This window comes from Microcaecilia unicolor, chromosome 14, assembly GCF_901765095.1.
Source record: "Microcaecilia unicolor chromosome 14, aMicUni1.1, whole genome shotgun sequence".
Taxonomy (NCBI): Eukaryota; Metazoa; Chordata; class Amphibia; order Gymnophiona; family Siphonopidae; genus Microcaecilia; species Microcaecilia unicolor.
This window is the reverse complement of record NC_044044.1, coordinates 19,166,233-19,187,494: the sequence shown is the minus strand read 5'-3', so window position 1 is coordinate 19,187,494 and position 21,262 is coordinate 19,166,233. Positions and strand designations below refer to the sequence as shown.

Sequence of the window (21,262 nt, the reverse complement as noted above, 5' to 3'; positions counted from 1 at the left end):
CAGTGCTAGGCCATGTCCGGGCACCGGCATTGAATATCTGGCCACAAGAGGCCAGATAAAACCTATCTGGTTAACTGCGATATTCAGCACTTAACTTGCTACGATGAACGATATAAAGATAGGGCTGTTTTATCCAGTCCTATTTATGTGGTTATCCCAGTCAGTAAAGTGCTGAATGTCACAGTTTATCAGCTAAGTGCTATTCCATCCCTGCAATGCCCACAAAGTAGCTGGTCTCAGCAGAGGCGCAAACTGGGCATTTTCAGTACAGCTGATTATGTACGGTTGGCTCTGGAAAAGCAATTTAAATAGCCAGAAGCCATTTCTGACCATTTAAATCACTTTGAATACTGACTCCCTAAAGGTTTAGCTGAAAATTTACCTATATTTAGGATCTTAAAGTTTAGGCGTTTTCTACTTGATTAAAGATGACCTGTCTTCATTCAAGCTGATTTGGACCCAGGATAAAATGTACCATTGTATTTTGTTTTAATGTTGAATTTATTTTATTTTATACTCATGTTTATGTTATATATGTGATTTGCAGAAAGAGCAGGTATCATTTTTACCCCGCAGAAGATGGTGGAAACGAAAACGGTAACGGAATTCAAACATGCATGGGATAAACATAAAGGAATCCTGTTCAGAAGGAATAGATCCTAAGGAGCTTAGCCGAGATTGGGTGGCAGAGCCGGTGGCGGGAGACGGGGATGGTGCTGGGCAGACTTATACGGTCTGTGCCAGAGCCAGTGGTGGGAGGCGGGGCTGGTGGTTGGGAGGCGGGGATAGTGCTGGGCAGACTTATACGGTCTGTTGCCAGAGCCGGTGGTGGGAGGCAGGGATAGTGCTGGGCAGACTTATATGGTCTGTGACCTGAAGAGGACAGGTACAAATCAAAGTAGGGTATACACAAAAAGTAATACATATGAGTTTATCTTGTTGGGCTGACTGGATGGACCGTGCAGGTCTTTTTCTGCCGTCACCTGCTATGTTACTATGTTAAATGTATTAAATAAATAAATTATTTCTAGGCTTTAAGATTTAATTATTTCCTGATGGTGGGAGGCGGTGCTGGTGGTTGGGAGGCGGGGCTAGTGCTGGGCAGACTTCTATGGTCTGTGCCCTGAAAATGACAGATACAAATCAAGGTAAGGTATACACAAAAAGTAGCACATGTGAGTTTATCTTGTTGGGCAGACTGGATGGACCGTGCAGGTCTTTTTCTGCCATTATCTACTATGTTACTATGTATCATTTTTACACTAACATTTTAGCAGACTTGGCTGTGACAGAGATGTCCTTACTGGACAATATTCTGCCTTTTGCTATGCCACTGATTTATTTACACTAGGCTTGTTTTGATGCGCTTGTTTTGTTATCGTTGACTACATACTTAATAAAAACATGGTTTGAAAGAAATGAGTAGGCGAATGAAAATATATTCTCTGTATATGCAGATGCTAGTCTGTTTTTCCTCCAAAATCCCTTCCCATCTGTACCTAAACTATTTGAGTCATCAGGAACTTTCAGCTTCTTTTCTATTAAAATTATCAACTGAGAAAAATCACTCACAGATCCACTCTCTCTGCAATGTCTCAAATTAAAACAAAGAACATGATAGATTCAAATATTTGCAAGTCTGAGTGCACTGTAATAGTAGTCATTTTCATGCACTAAACTTGAACCTTTTTATTGTTAAAAAATATAGAAGAAGATTTGGTAAAAATGGGAATTGTTACTGTTTTCACTGATGGGCTTTTTGATGTTTTGAAAATGATCCAGTCTCTGCCCTGCTGCTTCCGCCTTCAGCTGCTGCTCTAGCCGTCGCCCCGTGGTGTTGGTCTCCTCTGTGGCCGCTGCGGTCTTCCGCCACGTGCCGCCAGCTTCCGGCGCAGATGGGCGCTGCAGCGTTGAGGGCTCTGGTCGGGTTCGCCGGGACATCTTTCTCTCCCTCCCTCTCTTTGCCAGCGTGGGACCTTGGCCTTAACCACCTTTTCCGGCAGCGAATTCCAGAGTTTAACCACATGTTGAGTGAAGAAATATTTCCTCCCATTCGTTTTAAATTTACCACACTGCACCTTCATCTAATACCCCCTTGTCCTAGTATTTTTGGAAAGCGTAAACAGACGGTCCACATCGACCCGTTCCATTCCACTCATTATCTTATAGACCCCTCAGCTGCCTTTTCTCCAAGCTGAAGAGCCCCAGCCTCTTCAGCCTATCCTAATAGGGAAGTCGTCCCATCCCCTGTATCATCTTTGTCACCCTTCTCTGCACCTTTTCCAATTCCAAAATGTCTTTTTTGAGGTGCGGTCACACCATGGGGCGATACAATGGCAGAATAATATCCTTATTTTTGTTTTCAATCCCTTTCCTAATGATACCCAACATTCTATTTGCTTTCCTAGCCACAGCAGCACATTGAGCAGATTTCAACATACCATCAATGATGACACCCAGATCCCTTTCTCGGTCCGTGACTCCCAACGCTGAACCTTGCATGACGTAGTTATAGTTTGTGTTCCTATTTCCCACATGCATCACTTTGCACTTGTTCACATTAAATGTCATCTGCCATTTAGACACCCAGTCCCCCAGTCTCGTAAGGTCTGCTTGTCTGCTGTTGGTTCTGACCTGTCTGGGTGCCTCTGTTCTCTTACCCTGGGCCTGGGACAGTTTTTCCTTCTGACTGCTCAACAGCCCAGACCCCCAACCCGGATCCAAGGCCTGCTGGCTGCCTGCATCTAAGAACTCAACCCAAGGGGAATGGCGGTTGGTACAGGTGAAAAATTCCTGGCTTGTCGACCACCCCTCGGTGGTTATTCTAGGGCTCACTTCTCCAATCCCAGGGGAACCACATGACATTCAGCTTCTATATAATATTCAGAATATCCTCACTAGAATACCCAAAGAGAATTTAATTGGTTAGCTGTGATCACCATTCTATTAATCAGTGCAGAAACCTGGCCACAAATGAAAACTCTCCAAAACAGACTAGATGGTTTTGATTCACACAGCTTAAGAAGAATCTACTCAGGAACTACAACAAGGCAAAAGAGGTCCAGGATGGCCAAGAGAGACGTGGCATCAAACAGTTGAAAAGGGCCTCACTAAGCTGGAATCAATTGGTCAGAAGCAGTTCATAAAATACAAGACTGACAAGTGTGAAAGATGCATCTGTCTGCCTTATGCACTGACTGACTCAAGAAAACATAATAAAAAATAATAATGATAGACAACTATAGCACTGGCTGTCATATGGCTTGAAGAATTTCCCTTTACATACACAGAATAACAACTATTAGGCTCACTGCTGCTATAAACTGAACCATTTTTATCTGGAGTAAGGTACAGATTTGGAGGTTGTAGGGATTCTTGTCATTCTTACCCCATTATGGAACAACATAAATCAGATTTAACTACCCTTAAAAGATCTACATCTTTTTAGAACAGTTGTGTGATATTTACGTTAGCAAATAGCCACTATTTACATCTGTGAATATTGTAGGACACAGATTCCAAGGTTACGTCTTCTGGTCGTGGTTTGGGAAGTGCAAAAAATACACATATAATTTCATGTCTGCTTTTACCCCTTCTCTGAGTTGCACATAAAAATTAGCTAACTACTTGTTAAGACCAGGGCTTTAGAGGCGTGATTGAGGGGGCAATTCTGCCTAATCCTCTGATATTTAAAATAACCTGAAAAATGTAAACATTGGCTTTAGGACCAAGGATCCTTATTTGGTCACAGTTAAATGTGACCTGATTCTCTGTTAGAGGGGCAGCCTTCTATACCAGTTTTTCTTGAGAAATCCATCTTTTTTACAGATTAACTGGCTGTGCTGCAGCTCTGTCTGTACATTTTAGACTTAGATCCCTGCCACCCACCCCTCTACCCACCCACCCCTAGGGTGATAGTTCTTATATACCCTCCCAAGCAACCTAATCTGCCTGCAGATAACTGCTCTGTCTCTGTGTTCAGGCTCTTCACCTCCTTTCCTCCCACATTTTTCAAACATAGTGGGTGTGACTTGTTCTTACTGGGCAGTGCCTACCTGCCTGCTGCCTACCATTCCAGTTTTAAGCCTCTAATCCAGCTCTGCCGTTCTATCTATCGCTTAACACCTCAGTCACTACATATATACCCATAACACCTCAGTTACTACTTATGGCCCCTTTACACATTCTCTTCCTTGCCCTGTCCCTTCCTAATCTTTTTCCCCTCCCCCTACCGCTGTCTACCACTGGAACTCACTGCCCACCCATGTCCTCTCCCATCTTGCTCACTACTGCAATACCCTACTCACCCCCGTCCCTCACCACCTCACCATCTCTCCTGTCCCCCTCCTCCTTCCTAGCTCTCAACCTTCAACACTTCCTTCCTGCCATTAACCCATCCCCATTCCTCCTAAGCGCATCCCGTCTTCGTCGCCTTCGTCGCCCTACCTCCCCCACCCTCCTCCGCACTCTCTTGCTCCTCCTCCTGCTATCCGCAGGAGACATCAATCCCAATCCAGGTCCCCCACACCTGTCTTCGTCCTATCCATGCAAACGTTTCCGGGATGTCTCCAATCTCATATCTATTCCCCTCCTCCCCCCCTCTTCCCTCCCCTTCTCATGTGCACTGTGGAATGCCCACTCGGTCTGCAACAAACTTCCCTTCACCCACGATCTCTTCATCTCTCATTCCCTTCACCTGCTTGCCCTAACTGAAACCTGGCTCTCCCCTGACGACTCTGCCTCAGTTGCGGCTCTATGCCATGGAGGCTATCTCTTCTCCCATACTCCCCGCCTAGTTGGCCGTGGAGGAGGCGTCGGGTTACTACTCTCGCCCTCCTGTAGCTTCCAACCCCTCCTCCTACCACAGTCTCACTGCTTCTCATCCTTTGAAGTCCACTCCATCCGTCTATTCTACCCGTTGCCACTCAGAGTGGCAGTCATTTACCGCCCCCCTGATAAATCCCTCCCTTCCTTCCTCACCGACTTCGATGCCTGGCTTTCTGTTTTTCTTGAACCCTCATCTCCATCCCTCATTCTCGGAGACTTCAACATACACGTTGATGACCTGTCCAACTCTCACGCTTCTCAGTTCCTCACTCTAACATCATCCTTCAACCTCCAGCTTTGTTCCACCACCCCTACTCACCGTGATGGCCATTGCCTTGACCTCGTCCTCTCCTCTTCCGGCTCACCCTCCAATTTCCACACCTCAGCTCTTCCTGTCTCTGATCATCACCTGATCACCTTCACACTTCTTCACCCTCCCCCTCAGCCCCGCCCAACATTAACCACTACTTCCAGGAATCTCCAGATTATTGACCCTCCCACCTTATCATCTAGTATTTCTAATCTCCTCCCCTCCATCATGTCCTCCGAGTCTGTTGACGAGGCTGTCTCCGCTTACAATGCCACTCTCTCCTCTGCTCTGGACACCCTTGCACCATCCACCTCCCGTCCCACAAGGCGTACTAATCCCCAGCCCTGGCTGACCCCTTGCATCCGTTACCTTCGCTCCTGCGCCCGATCTGCTGAACGCCTCTGGAGGAAATCTCGCACCCATTCAGATTTCCTTCACTACAAATTCATGCTATCCTCCTTCCAGTCCTCACTATTCCTTGCCAAACAGGACTATTACACCCAATTGACTAATTCTCTCAGCTCTAACCCTCGTCGTCTCTTCGCCACCCTTAACTCCCTCCTCAAAGTGCCCTCCGCTCCCACCCCCCCGTCACTCTCTCCTCAATCACTGGCTGACTACTTCCGCGACAAGGTGCAAAAGATCAACCTTGAGTTCACTACCAAGCCACCTCCTCCTCTTCACCCTTCAACCCTCTCCCTCAACCAACCAACCCAGACCTCTTTCTCCTCCTTTCCTGATATCTCCGAGGAGGAAACCGCCCGCCTTCTTTCCTCCTCAAGATGCACCACTTGTTCCTCTGATCCCATCCCCACCAACTTACTTAACACCATCTCTCCTACTATCACCCCCTCCATCTGTCATATCCTCAACCTCTCTCTCTCCACTGCAACTGTCCCCGACACCTTCAAGCATGCTGTAGTCACGCCACTCCTCAAAAAACCATCACTAGACCCTACCTGTCCCTCCAACTACCGCCCCATCTCCCTCCTACCCTTCCTCTCCAAGACACTTGAGCGCGCAGTCCACAGCCGCTGCCTTGATTTTCTCTCCTCTCATGCCATCCTTGATCCGCTTCAATCCGGTTTTCGCCCTCTTCACTCGACAGAAACAGCACTTTCTAAAGTCTGTAATGACCTGTTCCTTGCCAAATCCAGAGGCCACTACTCCATCCTCATCCTCCTGGATCTATCCGCTGCTTTTGACACTGTCAATCATGACTTACTTCTTGCCACACTGTCCTCATTTGGGTTCCAGGGCTCTGTCCTCTCCTGGTTCTCCTCCTATCTCTCCCACCGCACCTTCAAAGTTCACTCTCATGGATCTTCCTCCACCCCCATCCCCTTATCTGTTGGTGTTCCCCAGGGATCGGTCCTTGGACCCCTTCTCTTCTCAATCTACACCTCTTCCCTGGGCTCCCTGATCTCATCTCATGGTTTCCAGTATCATCTCTATGCTGATGACACCCAACTGTATCTCTCCACACCAGACATCACCGCGGAGACCCAGGCAAAGGTATCGGCCTGCTTATCCGACATTGCTGCCTGGATGTCCAACCGCCACCTGAAACTGAACATGTCCAAGACCGAGCTTATCGTCTTTCCACCAAAACCCACTTCTCCTCTTCCTCCACTTTCTATCTCAGTTGATAACACCCTCATCCTCCCCGTCTCATCTGCCCGCAACCTCGGAGTCATCTTTGACTCCTCTCTTTCCTTCTCTGCGCATATCCAGCAGATAGCCAAGACCTGTCGCTTCTTCCTCTTTAACATCAGCAAAATTCGCCCTTTCCTCTCTGAACACACCACCCGAACTCTCGTCCACGCTCTCATTACCTCTCGCCTGGACTACTGCAACTTACTCCTCACCGGCCTCCCACTTAGCCATCTATCCCCCCTTCGGTCTGTTCAGAACTCTGCTGCACGTCTCATATTCCGCCAGAACCGATATACTCATATCACCCCTCTCCTCAGGTCACTTCACTGGCTTCCGATCAGATACCGCATTCAATTCAAGCTTCTCCTTCTTACCTACAAATGCACTCAGTCTGCTGCCCCTCACTACCTCTCTACCCTCATCTCCCCTTACGTTCCCGCCCGTAACCTCCGTTCACAGGCTAAATCCCTCCTCTCAGTACCCTTCTCCACCACCGCCAACTCCAGGCTCCGCTCATTCTGCCTCGCCTCACCCTATGCTTGGAACAACCTTCCTGAACCCTTACGCCAAGCCCCCTCCCTGCCCATCTTCAAGTCTTTGCTTAAAGCCCACCTCTTCAATGCTGCGTTCGGCACCTAACCCTTACCGTTCAGTGAATCCAGACTGCCCCAATTTGACTGCCCCGATCGGACCGACCGTTCACTTGTCTATTAGATTGTAAGCTCTTTGAGCAGGGACTGTCTCTCTTTGTTAAATTGTACAGCGCTGCGTAACCCTAGTAGCGCTCTAGAAATGTTAAGTAGTAGTAGTAGTAGTAGTAGTAATTTTGTGAAATCTGGCATGTACAGTACACATATAAGTGCTGGTATCTGAAGGACTGATATTCAGCCCAGGGCAGTCAGCAATCTTAAAGGTGCTGACCACCATGGACTAGGCGTTATCTGGACACTGCAGCTTGGTCAGCTGACGGAAGTTTTCTGGGAGTCAGCCAATATTCAGACAATGCCCAGAAAACTGGCAGAATAAAGTTAAGACACCTTTATTGCTGTCCGAACTTTATCTGGGCACTTACCTGCTTAGTGGGCTGAAAAGGGGGTGGGGGGCAGACTTCTACGGTCTGTACCATGAGGATGGCAGATACTAATCAAGGTCAGGTATATACATAAAAGGTAGCACATATGAGTTTATCTTGTTGGGCAGACTGGATGAACCGTGCAGGTCTTTCTCTGCTGTCATCTACTATGTTACTATGTAAATCCCAGTTCTGCACAGAATCTGTCACCAGACAGCCCTGGCACTAACCAGACAGTGATGCAACAGCCACCTCTTGAATTTTCAGCAGCACTGTCCAATTATGTACCACTGAAAATCTAGGGATCAGCCAACCGCCATGATTTAACTGGGCAGTAGCTGAGGAATCCCTCCTCAAAACCCCCTGCCGAGAAAGAGTGAGGATACAACATGGTCAAAATTCCCATGCTAACCTATGGTTCTTACACTAGGTGACTTTTCCTGCCCCATCACTAGAATGGTATTAGGTAACTTTTCCTGTCTCATTCATGTCAAAGAGTCTTCACTAGTTGCCAGTGAAATTTCGTATTTAAGTTACTGGCACTATTATTTAGGCTTTGGTTGGGTCAAGGTTCTGCATACCTTCAAGAGAAAATTTCTAAATATGTACCTCAGCGAGCGTTATGCTGTCAGACCAGTGGCGTAGCCAAGGATGGGCTTGGGTGGGCCCGGGCCCACCCACTTTGAGCTCAGGCCCACCAGCAGCAGCACACCTATGATGTGGCTGGCAGAGATTCCCAAGCTGAAAACTCCCAACAACTGTCCCTCCTGCATACTTTATAAATAGCAGATCTTCGCCTGCAGGAAGCAGCGACTGATACATACTGCTCACACCGGCCCCAAAGCCTTCTCCTCTGACTTATTCCCGCCTATGCAGAAACAGGAAGCTGCATCAGTGGGAAGGATATGGGGCCAACATGAGTACTGTGTATTAGTTGCTGTTTACTGCCGGTGAAAATCTGCTATTTAAAGGGTGTGCAGGAGAGGGGGGATATTTGAGAGACCATATGGCATGCAGGCGAGAGAAGGAGAGACCAAATGACCAGTGGGATGGGGTTGGGGTCTTCTGCCAACCCATCTTGGGCCTAGGCCCATCCAAAATTGGGTGTCTGGCTACGCCCCTGTGTCAGACTGCATAGATTTTTGTTATACCTCTATTGTATTGAATTTTAGGTTTAAACTGCTCTCAATCATAGCCACCCAGTCATGGAATGAGCTTCTCAGTGGCTTGTGGGTTGAAAAGGATTAGCTGAAATGTAGAAAGAAACTCAGCGCCCACTTTTTTTCTGTTGCTTTTCCATGAATTTGGACTGAATATTTTTGCAATTTTTTGATATACTGGATATTATAAATACTTATGTATTTCTCTATTTAAAAATTGTATGCGATTGCTTGGTTTAGATTTTTAGCTTATATTTTTATGTATTATACTGTAATTTTTAATTTATTATTTTGTATTGTGTATTTTATCAGTAATATACATCTATCATTTTCATATATCTCCCCCATAAGCATACTCCCTATCATGTGACTTTACTTGAAAGGATTCACACGAGAAGCCAGACAGCTGGATCTTCCTGGGCAAATAAAATGAAGGAAACTGCCACTCACTTTCCAGACGTTGCACCAACTCCTTGTCCTTCACTGCTATCTCTGGTTGTACATTCAGAGCTTCAGTTGGGATGTAGAGGACTGTGTGGCCTTCCAGCTTGTGCCGTGTATCTGAAATAGCGAGAGGCAGGATTTGTTTGATGTGGTATTTGTTGAATTGGAAGTCAAAATTTAAAAAACAAAAATACTTGAGCCAAGGTAAAACAAGAAAGAGTTTTGTTTTGGGTTGACATAAAAGAGTGTTGACATGAAGTAATACAGTAGATGATGGCAGACAAAACCAATTGGCCTATCCACACCACTAAAAGATGCCAGTCATAGAACGTAACAGCTTGTGAGATCTTGCTCCTTATTCCAGGCAATTTTGTTATTATCATCCTAGGTAGATGTGCATACATGATCCTGCTCTTAAGCCAACATCCAGGCCTTACCCCTCCCCATATCTTACCACCAAACTTTGAAATAGTCTAAAACAGGAGCCGACTCTGTGGGTGCTGTGGGTGCTTGAGCACCCCCAATATTTAGAAAGTTCTTTGTATGTGTCCAGGGAGGGGTTATTTCCTTTGGGCTTAGCACCTCCAATAATTTTGAAAAGTTGGCTCCTATGGTCTAAAAAGATACTAAATTAGTGAAATAGTTGCTGGAAACTAGTAAGGCTATTACCCAAACATCTGGTCACCTAAATCTCAATCTACTTGCTGGGCCATACCTGGTGACACTGCAGGCTATTGGGTAACTATCTCCTGCTTCCTTTATCTGTCTCTTCTTTTCTCTGTACCACCTTGCCTCTCCAAGGACTGGAGTACTGTAACTTCTTAATCTTGTTATTACCATTGCAGTGACGTACCAAGGGGGGGGCGGTGGGGGCGGTCCGCCCCGGGTGCTCCGAGTTCGCTAAACTTCGTCGCTCGTTCGCTGCAGCTCCCTCTGCCCCGGAACAGGTTACTTCCTGTTCCGGGGCAGAGGGAGCTGCAGCGAAGCGAAGTTTAGCAAACTCGGAGCAGGCGCGCACCGCGGCACCCCCCCTAGCGGCGTGCACCCGGGGGGGAGGGGTCATTTCACCGGAGGGGGGCGCGCTGCACCCGCGGTGGGGGGGGGGGCGCATCGGCGCTCCGCCCCGGGTGCCATCCAGGCCAGGAACGCCACTGTACCACTGTCCTCTATTTCTGTTCCAGTCAGACTGTAATAATGAAACCTCTGCTGGAAGGTTGTTACAGACATCTAACACTCTCTCATAAAGAAGTATTTTCTCAAACTCTTCCTATCTGCAGCTCAGAGTTGCTTACCTGTAAGCGGGTTCGCCATAAAAGATAATGCAGGTGTACTTTTGATGACATCCAGCACAGAATGGCTCTTTTTTAGACTAGCATATTAGTTCTCTCTTTCAGTCAATACCAAGCTTAGACAGTTTATAATAGTTGTATGTTAGCTATTATTCATGCCTTTTTCATCATGTGCCTTGGAGGGATGGTAGGTGGGACTGGGATGGTGTTTCTGCATTATTCTACAGTCTATGATGAACCCTTGCTTACCTGCAATTACACTTTCTCCTGTGACTGCCAAGAAAATGCAGCCACACCTTTGGTGACTTCCAAGCTGAGGGTTGCCCAGCTTTCATTGTGACTGGTGAACTCCTGCAGATAAACTGTAGATGCCATAAAGCAACTGTCTGCTCTGGAACAGGAGTCCAAAAGTAGGGAAAGAAGACAAGAGGAGCTGCTGACAAAGGCCTCAAGCATCCTTTGATGGCAGACCGGAGCAGTAGGTGGGGGTGGGGTGGAGGTGGTGGGGGGAAGGGACCCAATGCCATTGGGTTCTGCACCTCAGGGCTTCTGAACTGGCTCAGCCAGCCCAAGCCTTCTTGATCATCACTTTCACAGGAGGGATGCTGCAAAAAAACAATCCAACCTCTGAAAACTTAGTTCTCCAAATCCTTTCACGACAACTCACTCAGACTGCACAGGAGTACTAGTCTATCATCTCTTGGAGACTGAGAAATACTGGCTAGCTGTAGACTGCACAGGATCCTTACATGATAATGTCATCAAGCCAGCAGTTCTCAGTCTCCATCTGCTGGTAAGAGAGCATAAACCCACATATCTAGACTGGTCTGGAGGGACAGGGAGGAAATATCATCTCTCATGGAAACCAGGGTGGGGCAAGGAGGTGGCTTGAAAAATTTGGTTACTAAGGTTGTTGGAAGCAAAGCAAAACAAAACAGCTTCTACACCTGTGAGGGAGGCGAGGAAACGATGCAGGTGAGCTGAAAAGTTGTTCTTGATGCTTTCGGGCCAGGTGGTGTTACCAAAGATCCTGGGAACATAGATGCCAAGCATGAGCCTCAGCAAAGCCTCGATGTGGCCAGCCCGTAGTGAACCAAACTGTACCATGTCCTCAAAGTTCTCCGTGTTGAGCTTCTCATTCTCTTTACGTATAAAGTACATCAGCTGATCTACATGCTATGACAGGCAAAAAAAATACAGTTATTTGTGCTGTTGAGTTTTGTGTGATTATATCTGTTTTTATGTAGCTACGCAATCTGTACAAATATGAAGCATCATTTACATGACCTTATCTCATAAGGAGTAGCCTAGTGGTTAGTGCAGTGGACTTTGATCCTGGGGAACTGAGTTCAATTCCCACTGCAGCTCCTTGTGACTCTGGGCAAGTCACTCTATTGCCCCTGGTATAAAATAAGTACCTGAATATATGTAAACTGCTTTGAATGTAGTTGCAAAAACCACAGAAAGGCGGTATATCAAGTCCCATTTCTCTTCCCCTCCCATATATAAAACAAGAAAACATGCAGTATAAAAATACATATAACTTGACCAAAGTCATAATTGAGAATATTCAAATGAAAAATCATGATCATCTTCTCATCGCCACATGTTAATCACCAACAAGTACAGCGGTAAATTTCATCTAAGCCACCATCACTAGCAACAATGGCCAATGAAACTTCCAGGGCCATTATCTGGGTCTGAGTTGCTAGTGATGAATTAGAAAAGGTTCAAAGAAGAGCGATCAAAATGATAAAGGGGATGGAACTTATAAGGATAGGCTAAAGAGGCTGGGGCTCTTCAGTTTGGAGAAAAGAGACGCTAAGGGGGTGCAGGAGCAGTTAAGCAGCTTAAACTGCTGTTGGTTGATTTAGCATTACTGATGATGTAAGTATTCAGCAGTGTTCAATTATATCTACGGGGCCCGATATACGAGAGGCAGCCCACATATATACCACATTCAGCGCTGACCATGGACATTCAATGTTGGGCCGTTTAAAGTGACCAGCATGGAATACCATTTTTTTTTGACTGGCTCAAACTTAGCCAGCTAAGTGAGTATTCAGCACTGGCCAGTTAAGTTTATAGCAGCCAAAGATAGGACTGCTATTTAAGTGGTCTGATTTGGCCGCTAAACTTAGCCGGCCAGCACTTGAATATGCATGATATGGCCGGTTAGCTGCTATGCACTAACTGCAAATATTCAGCAGAGATAAATCGGACATCTCCCGCTGAATATTAGCGGTTAGTTGGCGAAATACTACTTAACTGGCCAGGAGCTATTCCTGGCTGGTTAAACAGTACTGAATATTGGCCGGTCGATATTCAGCCACAAGAGCAACCACATCTGTATGGGACTGATCACCTGCATCACCAGAGGAAAACACTCTCCAACCCTGGGACAACCGCAGCATTGGAGGGAGATCGGACCCCCTGCTGGAACCCCCACTGACTACACAGAGCACTGTTTACCCCCAGACAGTCCTGAAAACTACAGACAATTGCCCCTCATCCAACACTCCCAGCAGAGGCCTACAGTCACCTGTGTGGGCATGCCAAGATCCACCTTCAGCCTCCCATGTAGATCCATGTATATGGAAACAGCGTTGCAGCTCACGTCTGTCACAAACTCATCAAGTGTTGCGTCATGCTGCTCGGTCCACATGTCCTCTCTCAGGCCACTCAGGACCACTCGCTGCTTCAGATGGGGTTTCTAGGAATGAAGCAAAAGACAAGACGCACTGTTTTGATCACCATTCACAGTGGCAAAATGATATGTCACACAAACACATTAATCCTCTTCTTCAAAGCCTTCTCTGGCAGTGTGTTTCCTTTGCCACAGTTAAGAGAGCATCCCGGGCAATATTTCCTAATTTCTTGAAAGTGACCTCTTGCGGAAGGGAAGCACCTTGTTCCTTGCGGCTAGGGTTACCGTATGTCCAGTTTTACCCAGACATGTCCTCTTTTTGAGGACATGGCCGGGCAACCAGGCGGGTTTTGCCAGCCTGCCCGTTTGTCTGGATTTCCGGATAAACGGGCATGCTGGCTGGTGGGCGGGCCTAATGGTGTCCTATCCTAGTCCCCTCCCCTTACCTTACTCTACTGCTCTGGTGGTCTAGTGGCCTCTTCGGGGCAGGACAGTGCCCCCTCTTTCCTGCCCGGAGCACTGCCCCTGCAATCTATTCCCCTTGCAATGCTGATGGTCCCGGTGCCGATTCAAAATGACTGCCAAGAGTTGAAGCGGCCTCGCAAGACACTTCGATTCTCGGCGGCCATTTTGAATTGGCGCCGGGACCATCACCATTGCAAGGGGAACAAAATGCAGGCGCTCTAGGCAGGAAACAGGGGGCTCTGTCCTGCCCCGAAGAGGTCACTAGATCACCAGGTCAGTAGAGTAAGGGGAGGATAGGACATCATTAGGGGGATGTGACGAGGGGACGGGGGGGGGGGGGAGGCCGATGGGTGACGGGGTGGAGGGGTATGTGTCCTCTTTTGGGGGGACCAAATATGGTAACCCTACTTTAATAAAGCTTTAGAATTAAATTAAGTTACTCTGGGGCCAGTGTTATAAAAGTGGTAGGCTCTGTGCACAACTGTAGGCGCCCTACGTTGAAACAAGTTTTGTGCCAAGAGATGCACAGTTTTTTTTTGTCACCTGAGCTTTAATGCCAGGTCTGAGGAAGAGTAAAAGGTTAGCTTGTTCTGTGGGCAGCATTAATGAGCATTTCAGGCCTGTTACTTCTCTTTACTGCAGACTTGAAGGACCCTTAATTTCTTCTGTTTTGTTGAAGGGGATGGATTCAGAAAAACAAACAAACAAACCAGCAGGGGCTAGGGAACTGAAAGGGAAATTTGCTGAATTAACTAGTAAAGCACTGGGCTGCTCACATTATTCTGTGCAGAAATATTATAGTATTATGTAATAATATTGACGTTTATGCGTGACATAGCATTCTTGCACATTGCCATTAAAACTGTGTGCAGTGCACAGCTACAATTTGTCTGTGTGGAGGAGTGGCCTAGTGGTTAGGGTGGTGGACTTTGGTCCTGAGGAACTGAGTTCGATTCCTGGCACAGGCAGCTCCTTGTGACTCTGGGCAAGTCACTTAACCCTCCATTGCCTGCCGCATTGAGCCTGCCATGAGTGGGAAAACGTGCGGGGTACAAATGTAACAAAAAATAAATAAAAAAAATTTACACCCACAATATTTCTGTGCAGGACAGCATTCCACTGTTCATGCAACGCTGAGTGTCAATACAATTTGTTTTGTGCCCAAACTATGGCTCCTGCTAGCACATGTGGGCATGTTTCCGGTGCGCTTCCATGTTAGCGTGCATTTTTGCACACAATATATTTGCATACTCCATTGGGAGGCAAAAGTTTTTCTTTAACATACATTAAGAAACTGCACTGAGCTTTAGCGCATGGCTCGAATGCAAGGTTAAAGTGTAAAGGGTCATGGATTTGACAAACACTATTTGCGAGTACCTTTCCTGTCCTTAGTGGGCTCACAATCTAAGTTTTGTACCTGGGGCAATGGAGAGTTAAGTGACTTGCCCAGGGTCACCAGGAGCTGCAGTAGGAATCAAACCCAGTTCCCCTGGTTCTCAGTCCACTGTACTAACTATTAGGCTACTCCATTGGTCACTGCTTTCGCCATCACACTCCACTAATCCCCACTGTTGGCATACCTCTATACCTGCTGGGCTAGCACAGTACCCATTACCCAATAAGCAGCACTGGCTGACACCATCAATAGAATTTTAGTGGCATTATAATGATTTTCAGCACCACTATCCAGGTAAAACTGCCCAGTCCTATCCAAAGAGACTGGAGAAGTGAGGGGGGACAGAGCCAGGGTTTATCCAGAGATTGGCGATATTCAGTACCAGTATCCGAATAACTATCCATATAGCTTAGGACAAGAAATAAACTATCTTAAGTTATCCAGAGTTATATCCAGATAATGACACAGAATATCATTATCCAGATATTTGCCTGGCCAGTGACATACCCAGACAGTGCAGTTTGCTACTGGTTGCTATGTGTACTGCCAACTAATGGTAGAGAAGGTCTTGGGATAGAGGCACAATCCCCCAGATTCTGTAAAGATTGCCCATATTGGGGTGCAGATCCCAGATGTGCGCATAAACTAGTCAATTAGATGCCAACAATAAATTATTATCACTACCCAGCTCCAGTCACTCCTTCTCAATATCCTTCATATAATACTTAAAGGGTACTGAGTATTGGATCCATTGGAGCCGACTCTGTGGGTGCTGTGGGTGCTTGAGCACCCCCAATATTCAGAAAATTCCTCGTACGTGTCCAGGGAGAGGTTATTTCCATTGGGCTTAGCACCCCCAATAATTTTGAAAAGTTGGCTCCTATGATTGGATCCATCAGATAACCAAGTCACCACCATTCAGGCTATATATATGAGCCAGGCATTTTGTTATGGTGGGCATGTGCTCGTCATTGATCCATATTTTTCTATGTTTTAACTTTCTACTTTCAACTCATAAATTTCAATTTTTAACTTTCAGTATTAATCTCTACTGTACTTAGCTTGGATGAGCTTTCGTTTTCTTTTAAGAAATATTATTCATCTCGGCACATCTTCTAATCCGACATGAAATCATGTTTCGCACAAATCGCTGTGTCAAGGAACGTCTCCTCTGTATAAGCTGGAAACATATCCGTTGCTTTCTTTGTTTGTTTCATATATATAGCCTGAATGGTGGTGACGTGGTTATCTGATGAATCCAATACTCAGTAGCCTTTAAGTATTATATGAAGGATATTGAGAAGGAGTGACTGGAGCTGGGTAGTGATAAGGATCAATTAATGATAAACCCCCTCAACTAAGCTTGAAAAGATACTGTTTAAAGTGAACAATAAATTATTGGCACTTAATTGGCAGTAATTATGAGTTACGCACACCCTATTCTATAACATGCTTGCATAAATTTCATAGCATGCAACTCAAAAGAGGGTGTGGCCTTGGGAGGGGCATGGGCAGGTCTACTACTACTACTACTACTACTATTTAGCATTTCTATAGCGCTACAAGGCATATGCAGCACTGCACAAACATAGAAGAAAGACAGTCCCTGCTCAAAGAGCTTACAATGTAATAGACAAAAAATAAAGTAATCAAATCAATTAATGTGTACAGGAAGGAGGAGAGGAGGGTAGGTGGAGGCGAGTGGTTACAAGTGGTTACGAGTCAAAAGCAATGTTAAGAGGTGGGCTTTCAGTCTAGGTTTAAAGGTGGCCAAGGATGGGGCAAGACATAGGGGCTCAGGAAGTTTATTCCAGGCGTAGGGTGCAGCGAGACAGAAGGAGCGAAGTCTGGAGTTGGCAGTAGCGGAGAAGGGAACAGATAAGAAGGATTTATTCATGGAGCGGAGTGCACGGGAAGGGGTGTAGGGAAGGACGAGTGTGGAGAGATACTGGGGAGCAGCAGAGTGAGTACATTTATAGGTTAGTAGAAGAAGTTTGAACAGGATGCGAAAACGGATAGGGAGCCAGTGAAGGGTCTTGAGGAGAGGGGTAGTATGAGTAAAGCGACCCTGGTGGAAGACGAGACGGGAAGCAGAGTGCCCTTTACAGAATACTAGCTTAGTGTGGATTTATTGGTGCCCAACTTTGGGAGCCATATAATGAAACCGGTCCTATATGATTAAAGTGTAAAATCTGTCCTTTGAAATCTGTTGACATCAACATCTAATGTAAGAGCATCTCAAGACAGAAATGTGTTCTGTGCAACACATGTACTAGCATTCCCACCCTGCCCAATGGACGGGGTACAGTTTCGGTGCCTCCATCTCCATTGTGCTCTGAGTGGCCGCACTGCCCGCACATAACTCGCTATGGCCCTGATCTGATGGTTAAATATAATCATACTTGGGTTCATTTTATTGTTCTTTCCAAACCAAGGGAATGTTTGGGAACCACACCATTCAAATCGTCCCTCCCCTCTCATCTCCAGGTCAGAGACACATACTGTATAGAGAAAACACAGATACACATACAAACACACACATGCTTTCCCTACATGTCTATTAGTCAAACAGAAGAAAAAAGCTCTCTCTAGAGGGCAGCAGCCTGCCAGAAAGTAAAGAGAGACTGCAGAAAATTTTAGATAAAAAAAGAAGAGCACAGAGGAACCCGTCTCACTGGATCCACACAAGACCAAGTGAACCTCACATTCCTCAGCACTGCCACGTGTCACTGACAAGTGAAACTGACTTTCCTGTTTGCCCATGGGGAATAATTTTTGCAATCAGATGGGATCCTTATATATTTTATTATTATAGTACATCAGAAACATATATGCAGTCATCTATGGGGTGCATGGCCTGGAAGCACATTTCTGGCAAATGCTCTGCATGACAATGCTATCATTCTTCTGTCTTTGGAAGTTATATAACCATTCCTTATCATCTATCCAGACCAGTCCAGATGTGCATTCTCAGTTTCCAGCAGATGGTGAACATGTGCTGGGCTGGTGTGGCTGAATTCAACGTGTCTTTTCCCTGGTTGAGAGAGGACAGCATGACGTCCATGACAGTTGATCCCAGACTGTTCTATAAGTTTCCCTGGCAGGTAATTTTCAAGTTTGCCCTGGTCAAAGTTGTTCTTCATTAGCAAAGGTTGCACCACTGCCCTTTTTAATGCTGTTGGTAGTTGCTCATTAGAAAGAGAGGTGTTTACAATTTTTATAGTACCTTCTATGAGGCCCCTGCTTGCCTGCTGCGGTCAAGGGAGCAAGTAGTTGGTCAAAGGTTTCTTAGGATTTTGTCAATGCCCTCCCAAGAGTCCCATATGTCTGTGTCAGGAGGGGGCAAGTTTGTGCGCTCTAGGTTAGCTGATTGGAGGCTCAGTGGGATTGCCTGTAAATCCTAGCAGAGACTTTTAATTTTGTTGGAAAAGCATGCAGCAAAATCACTGCAGTTCAGTTGTGACTGGGCAGGCTGGGTCTGTTGTGGGGGCTTCAGTAGGCTGTTTTACTATGCTGAACAGGTGCCTAGTTGAATTGGCAGCCTATTTGATGCATTGAGAGAAATATTGTTTTTTTGGCTGCAGTTAAGGCTTGGCAGTAATTTGTCATGGGATTCCTACAGTTTAGCCTGTCCTCATCCAGGCAAAATTTACGCCATCTCCTTTCCAGTTTCCGTCCTTTGTGCTTAAGGGTCCAAAGTTCTGGAGAAAACCAAGGCGAGCATTTGTGAGTGGGGCATATGAGCTTTTTTTAGTGGTGCCATTTTCTCTAAGGTCTTAGCTAGGTGTGTATTCCAAATATCAACTTGTTCTGACACTGTAGTTGTCTTTTCATCCACATGTGAATAGTCTAAGGCTTCTAGGGAATTCTCAGCAGTCAGCTTTTTCTTGTCTCTGACCTCCTTCCAAACTCTGGGAGGTACCATTTTTTCCAGGTGGTCACTTAGATGTTTTGTTCTCTCTCTTAAGAGGACAAGACTCTTCTCCAGGTTCTGAAAATAGATACCTTGGCCATGGGAAAGATGTGGCCAACAACAATCCTCATGGAAGAGGGTACAGCTGTTCAAGACTCTCAGGACATGAAAACGGAAGCCTATTCCTTCCTTTTTGCCAAGATACTTTTGGCTTTTCATCTGAATCAGGTTATCTCCCTCCTAATTTTCAAGAAGGAAAAGTGGGGAGAGTTGAAGGATGAGCTTAAATGATTTTCATAGTTCATAAAGTCACAGAAGAATATAACTAGCCACTATAATGGGCAGACAAGATGAACCATACTGGTCTTTCCCTGCTACCACTGACTATGTTATTAAGTTACTGCATAGCCTGAACATGTGCCAGGCTCCCCTGGGATACTTCAAGGTCAAAAACTTGTCCTGGCAATCAAATAGGTTGATTGTTCTTGTTCTGTTTGCAAGACCACATAAGGAGAAGAATGTCTATAGGACTATTGCTAGATGTATATATGTAGATATGACCCAAGCTTGTGCGACTCCAGGCATACTAGGTGCAATATGCAATATACAGTAGCTTAGTCCTATCTAAAGAAATCTGTAGCACAGGCACTTGGACTTCTCTACGTTTTGTTTTGTTTTTTCAAAACATTGTTGTTATGACATTTTTGACCAGCAGGAGTTGACCTTTGGTACAGAGGTTCACCGATCGGCTTTGGCTTCTTCCCTCTTCAGTCAGAGGGTTAAAGCCTGAGCGAAGACAGAAAACTTCCTTTAGCAAACTTCCTTTAGCAAACTCCAACTCTTGCATTGCCCTTGCTCAACCAGGCAAAAACAATCCACAGGCCACTGCCCTGAGAGTCACCAGCTGAATCTAGCTGGTCTAGCCCAGCATGTGTTCACCATCTGCTGGAGACAAAGAATACAAGTCTGGATTGGTCTGACCAGATTCAAGGAAAGGAAATTAGCAGGTAAGCTCAAATTCCACCTTAAAACTGTATAACTCAAGGCACAGAGACACAGAGTGACTTGCCTGGGGTTATACACAGAGCAGAGTTATGAATTAGAAATTTCAGCACTCAGAAGTTATAGTTTTCCATTCTGTGCTTCAGACACTAACACAGCTTTTCCTCAAACTTCTGCACCTACCAGATCCACATATTCATCCTCTGAAGGGGTTTCAGAGTGTGTGACCTCTTCTTCCACAGTTTCACTGTCTGTGTGTCTCTCTTCCGACTCTGAGAAAAGACAAATATTGATAAAAATAAGATTGGGCCAGAGGGCAGGATTAGAATCTGGATCTACATGTATCAAAGTTCTATCTTCTCAGCATTGGTCATGCACAGATTGCTGGTAGCAGTGGGATACAAACTTGGGTCTGCAGGTGTCACAGCACTGTGCTAAGAAAACCAACAAGACCAATGCTATCAGAACACACCTGTATTTTATTGCTGGCAAGCTTAACAACTAGGAGTTAAAGATACCTAACAAAGCAAATGACACCAGCACTGTGAAAATATAGAGGAGGTCCAGTCTAACTGCCTGTAGCGTTATGGCACCCCTTATGGGCAACAAGTAATGTTCCTTTCATCAAGATTTATTCATTAATATCTCCAATGGTGCAAAGCAACAGTACCCCTTACCAGTATCCAATTTTCTCTCAATTACTTCAAGTATGCTTGGATCACTGTGCCTTGAGATGATGTCTCCTCGCGCAGAAAATATCGATTGGGCGGAAGTGTGGGAGAACGTGAAATCATGCTTGGCATCTTCCATGCCTCACTCAAAACACTAGAATTTAAAAAGGCAGAATCAAAAATGCAACAATTTCCTCTGAACAACTCATCTGTCCACTCATTGTATAATAGGTTGCCTTTTGTGTTCTTAAATTTATAGAATACTGTCATCCACACAGGTAAATATAAACTTACATGCATAAATGATAGAAAAGCATGCCTGAGCGTTATCTATAATTTCACACTTAAATGACATAGCGGCTAATTATTAGAGGAGCGTTCACATAGGCGGAGCCGACATTTACCAGGGC

General features: G+C 45.7%; 1 protein-coding gene across 1 annotated transcript in view; it reads right to left on the bottom strand.

Moving 5' to 3' along the window:
- The window catches only part of DNAH2 (dynein axonemal heavy chain 2), a 218,871-nt gene extending 197,880 nt beyond the window's left edge, over positions 1-20,991 (bottom strand). The window contains exons 1-5 of the mRNA XM_030186429.1: positions 20,859-20,991; positions 20,365-20,453; positions 13,301-13,471; positions 11,706-11,934; positions 9,476-9,586 (exon numbers count right to left, since the gene is read on the bottom strand). Coding sequence (XP_030042289.1) covers positions 9,476-9,586; positions 11,706-11,934; positions 13,301-13,471; positions 20,365-20,453; positions 20,859-20,991 — 733 coding nt within the window. The remainder of the gene's footprint in view (positions 1-9,475; positions 9,587-11,705; positions 11,935-13,300; positions 13,472-20,364; positions 20,454-20,858) is intronic.
- Between the last annotated feature and the right edge of the window lie 271 nt (positions 20,992-21,262).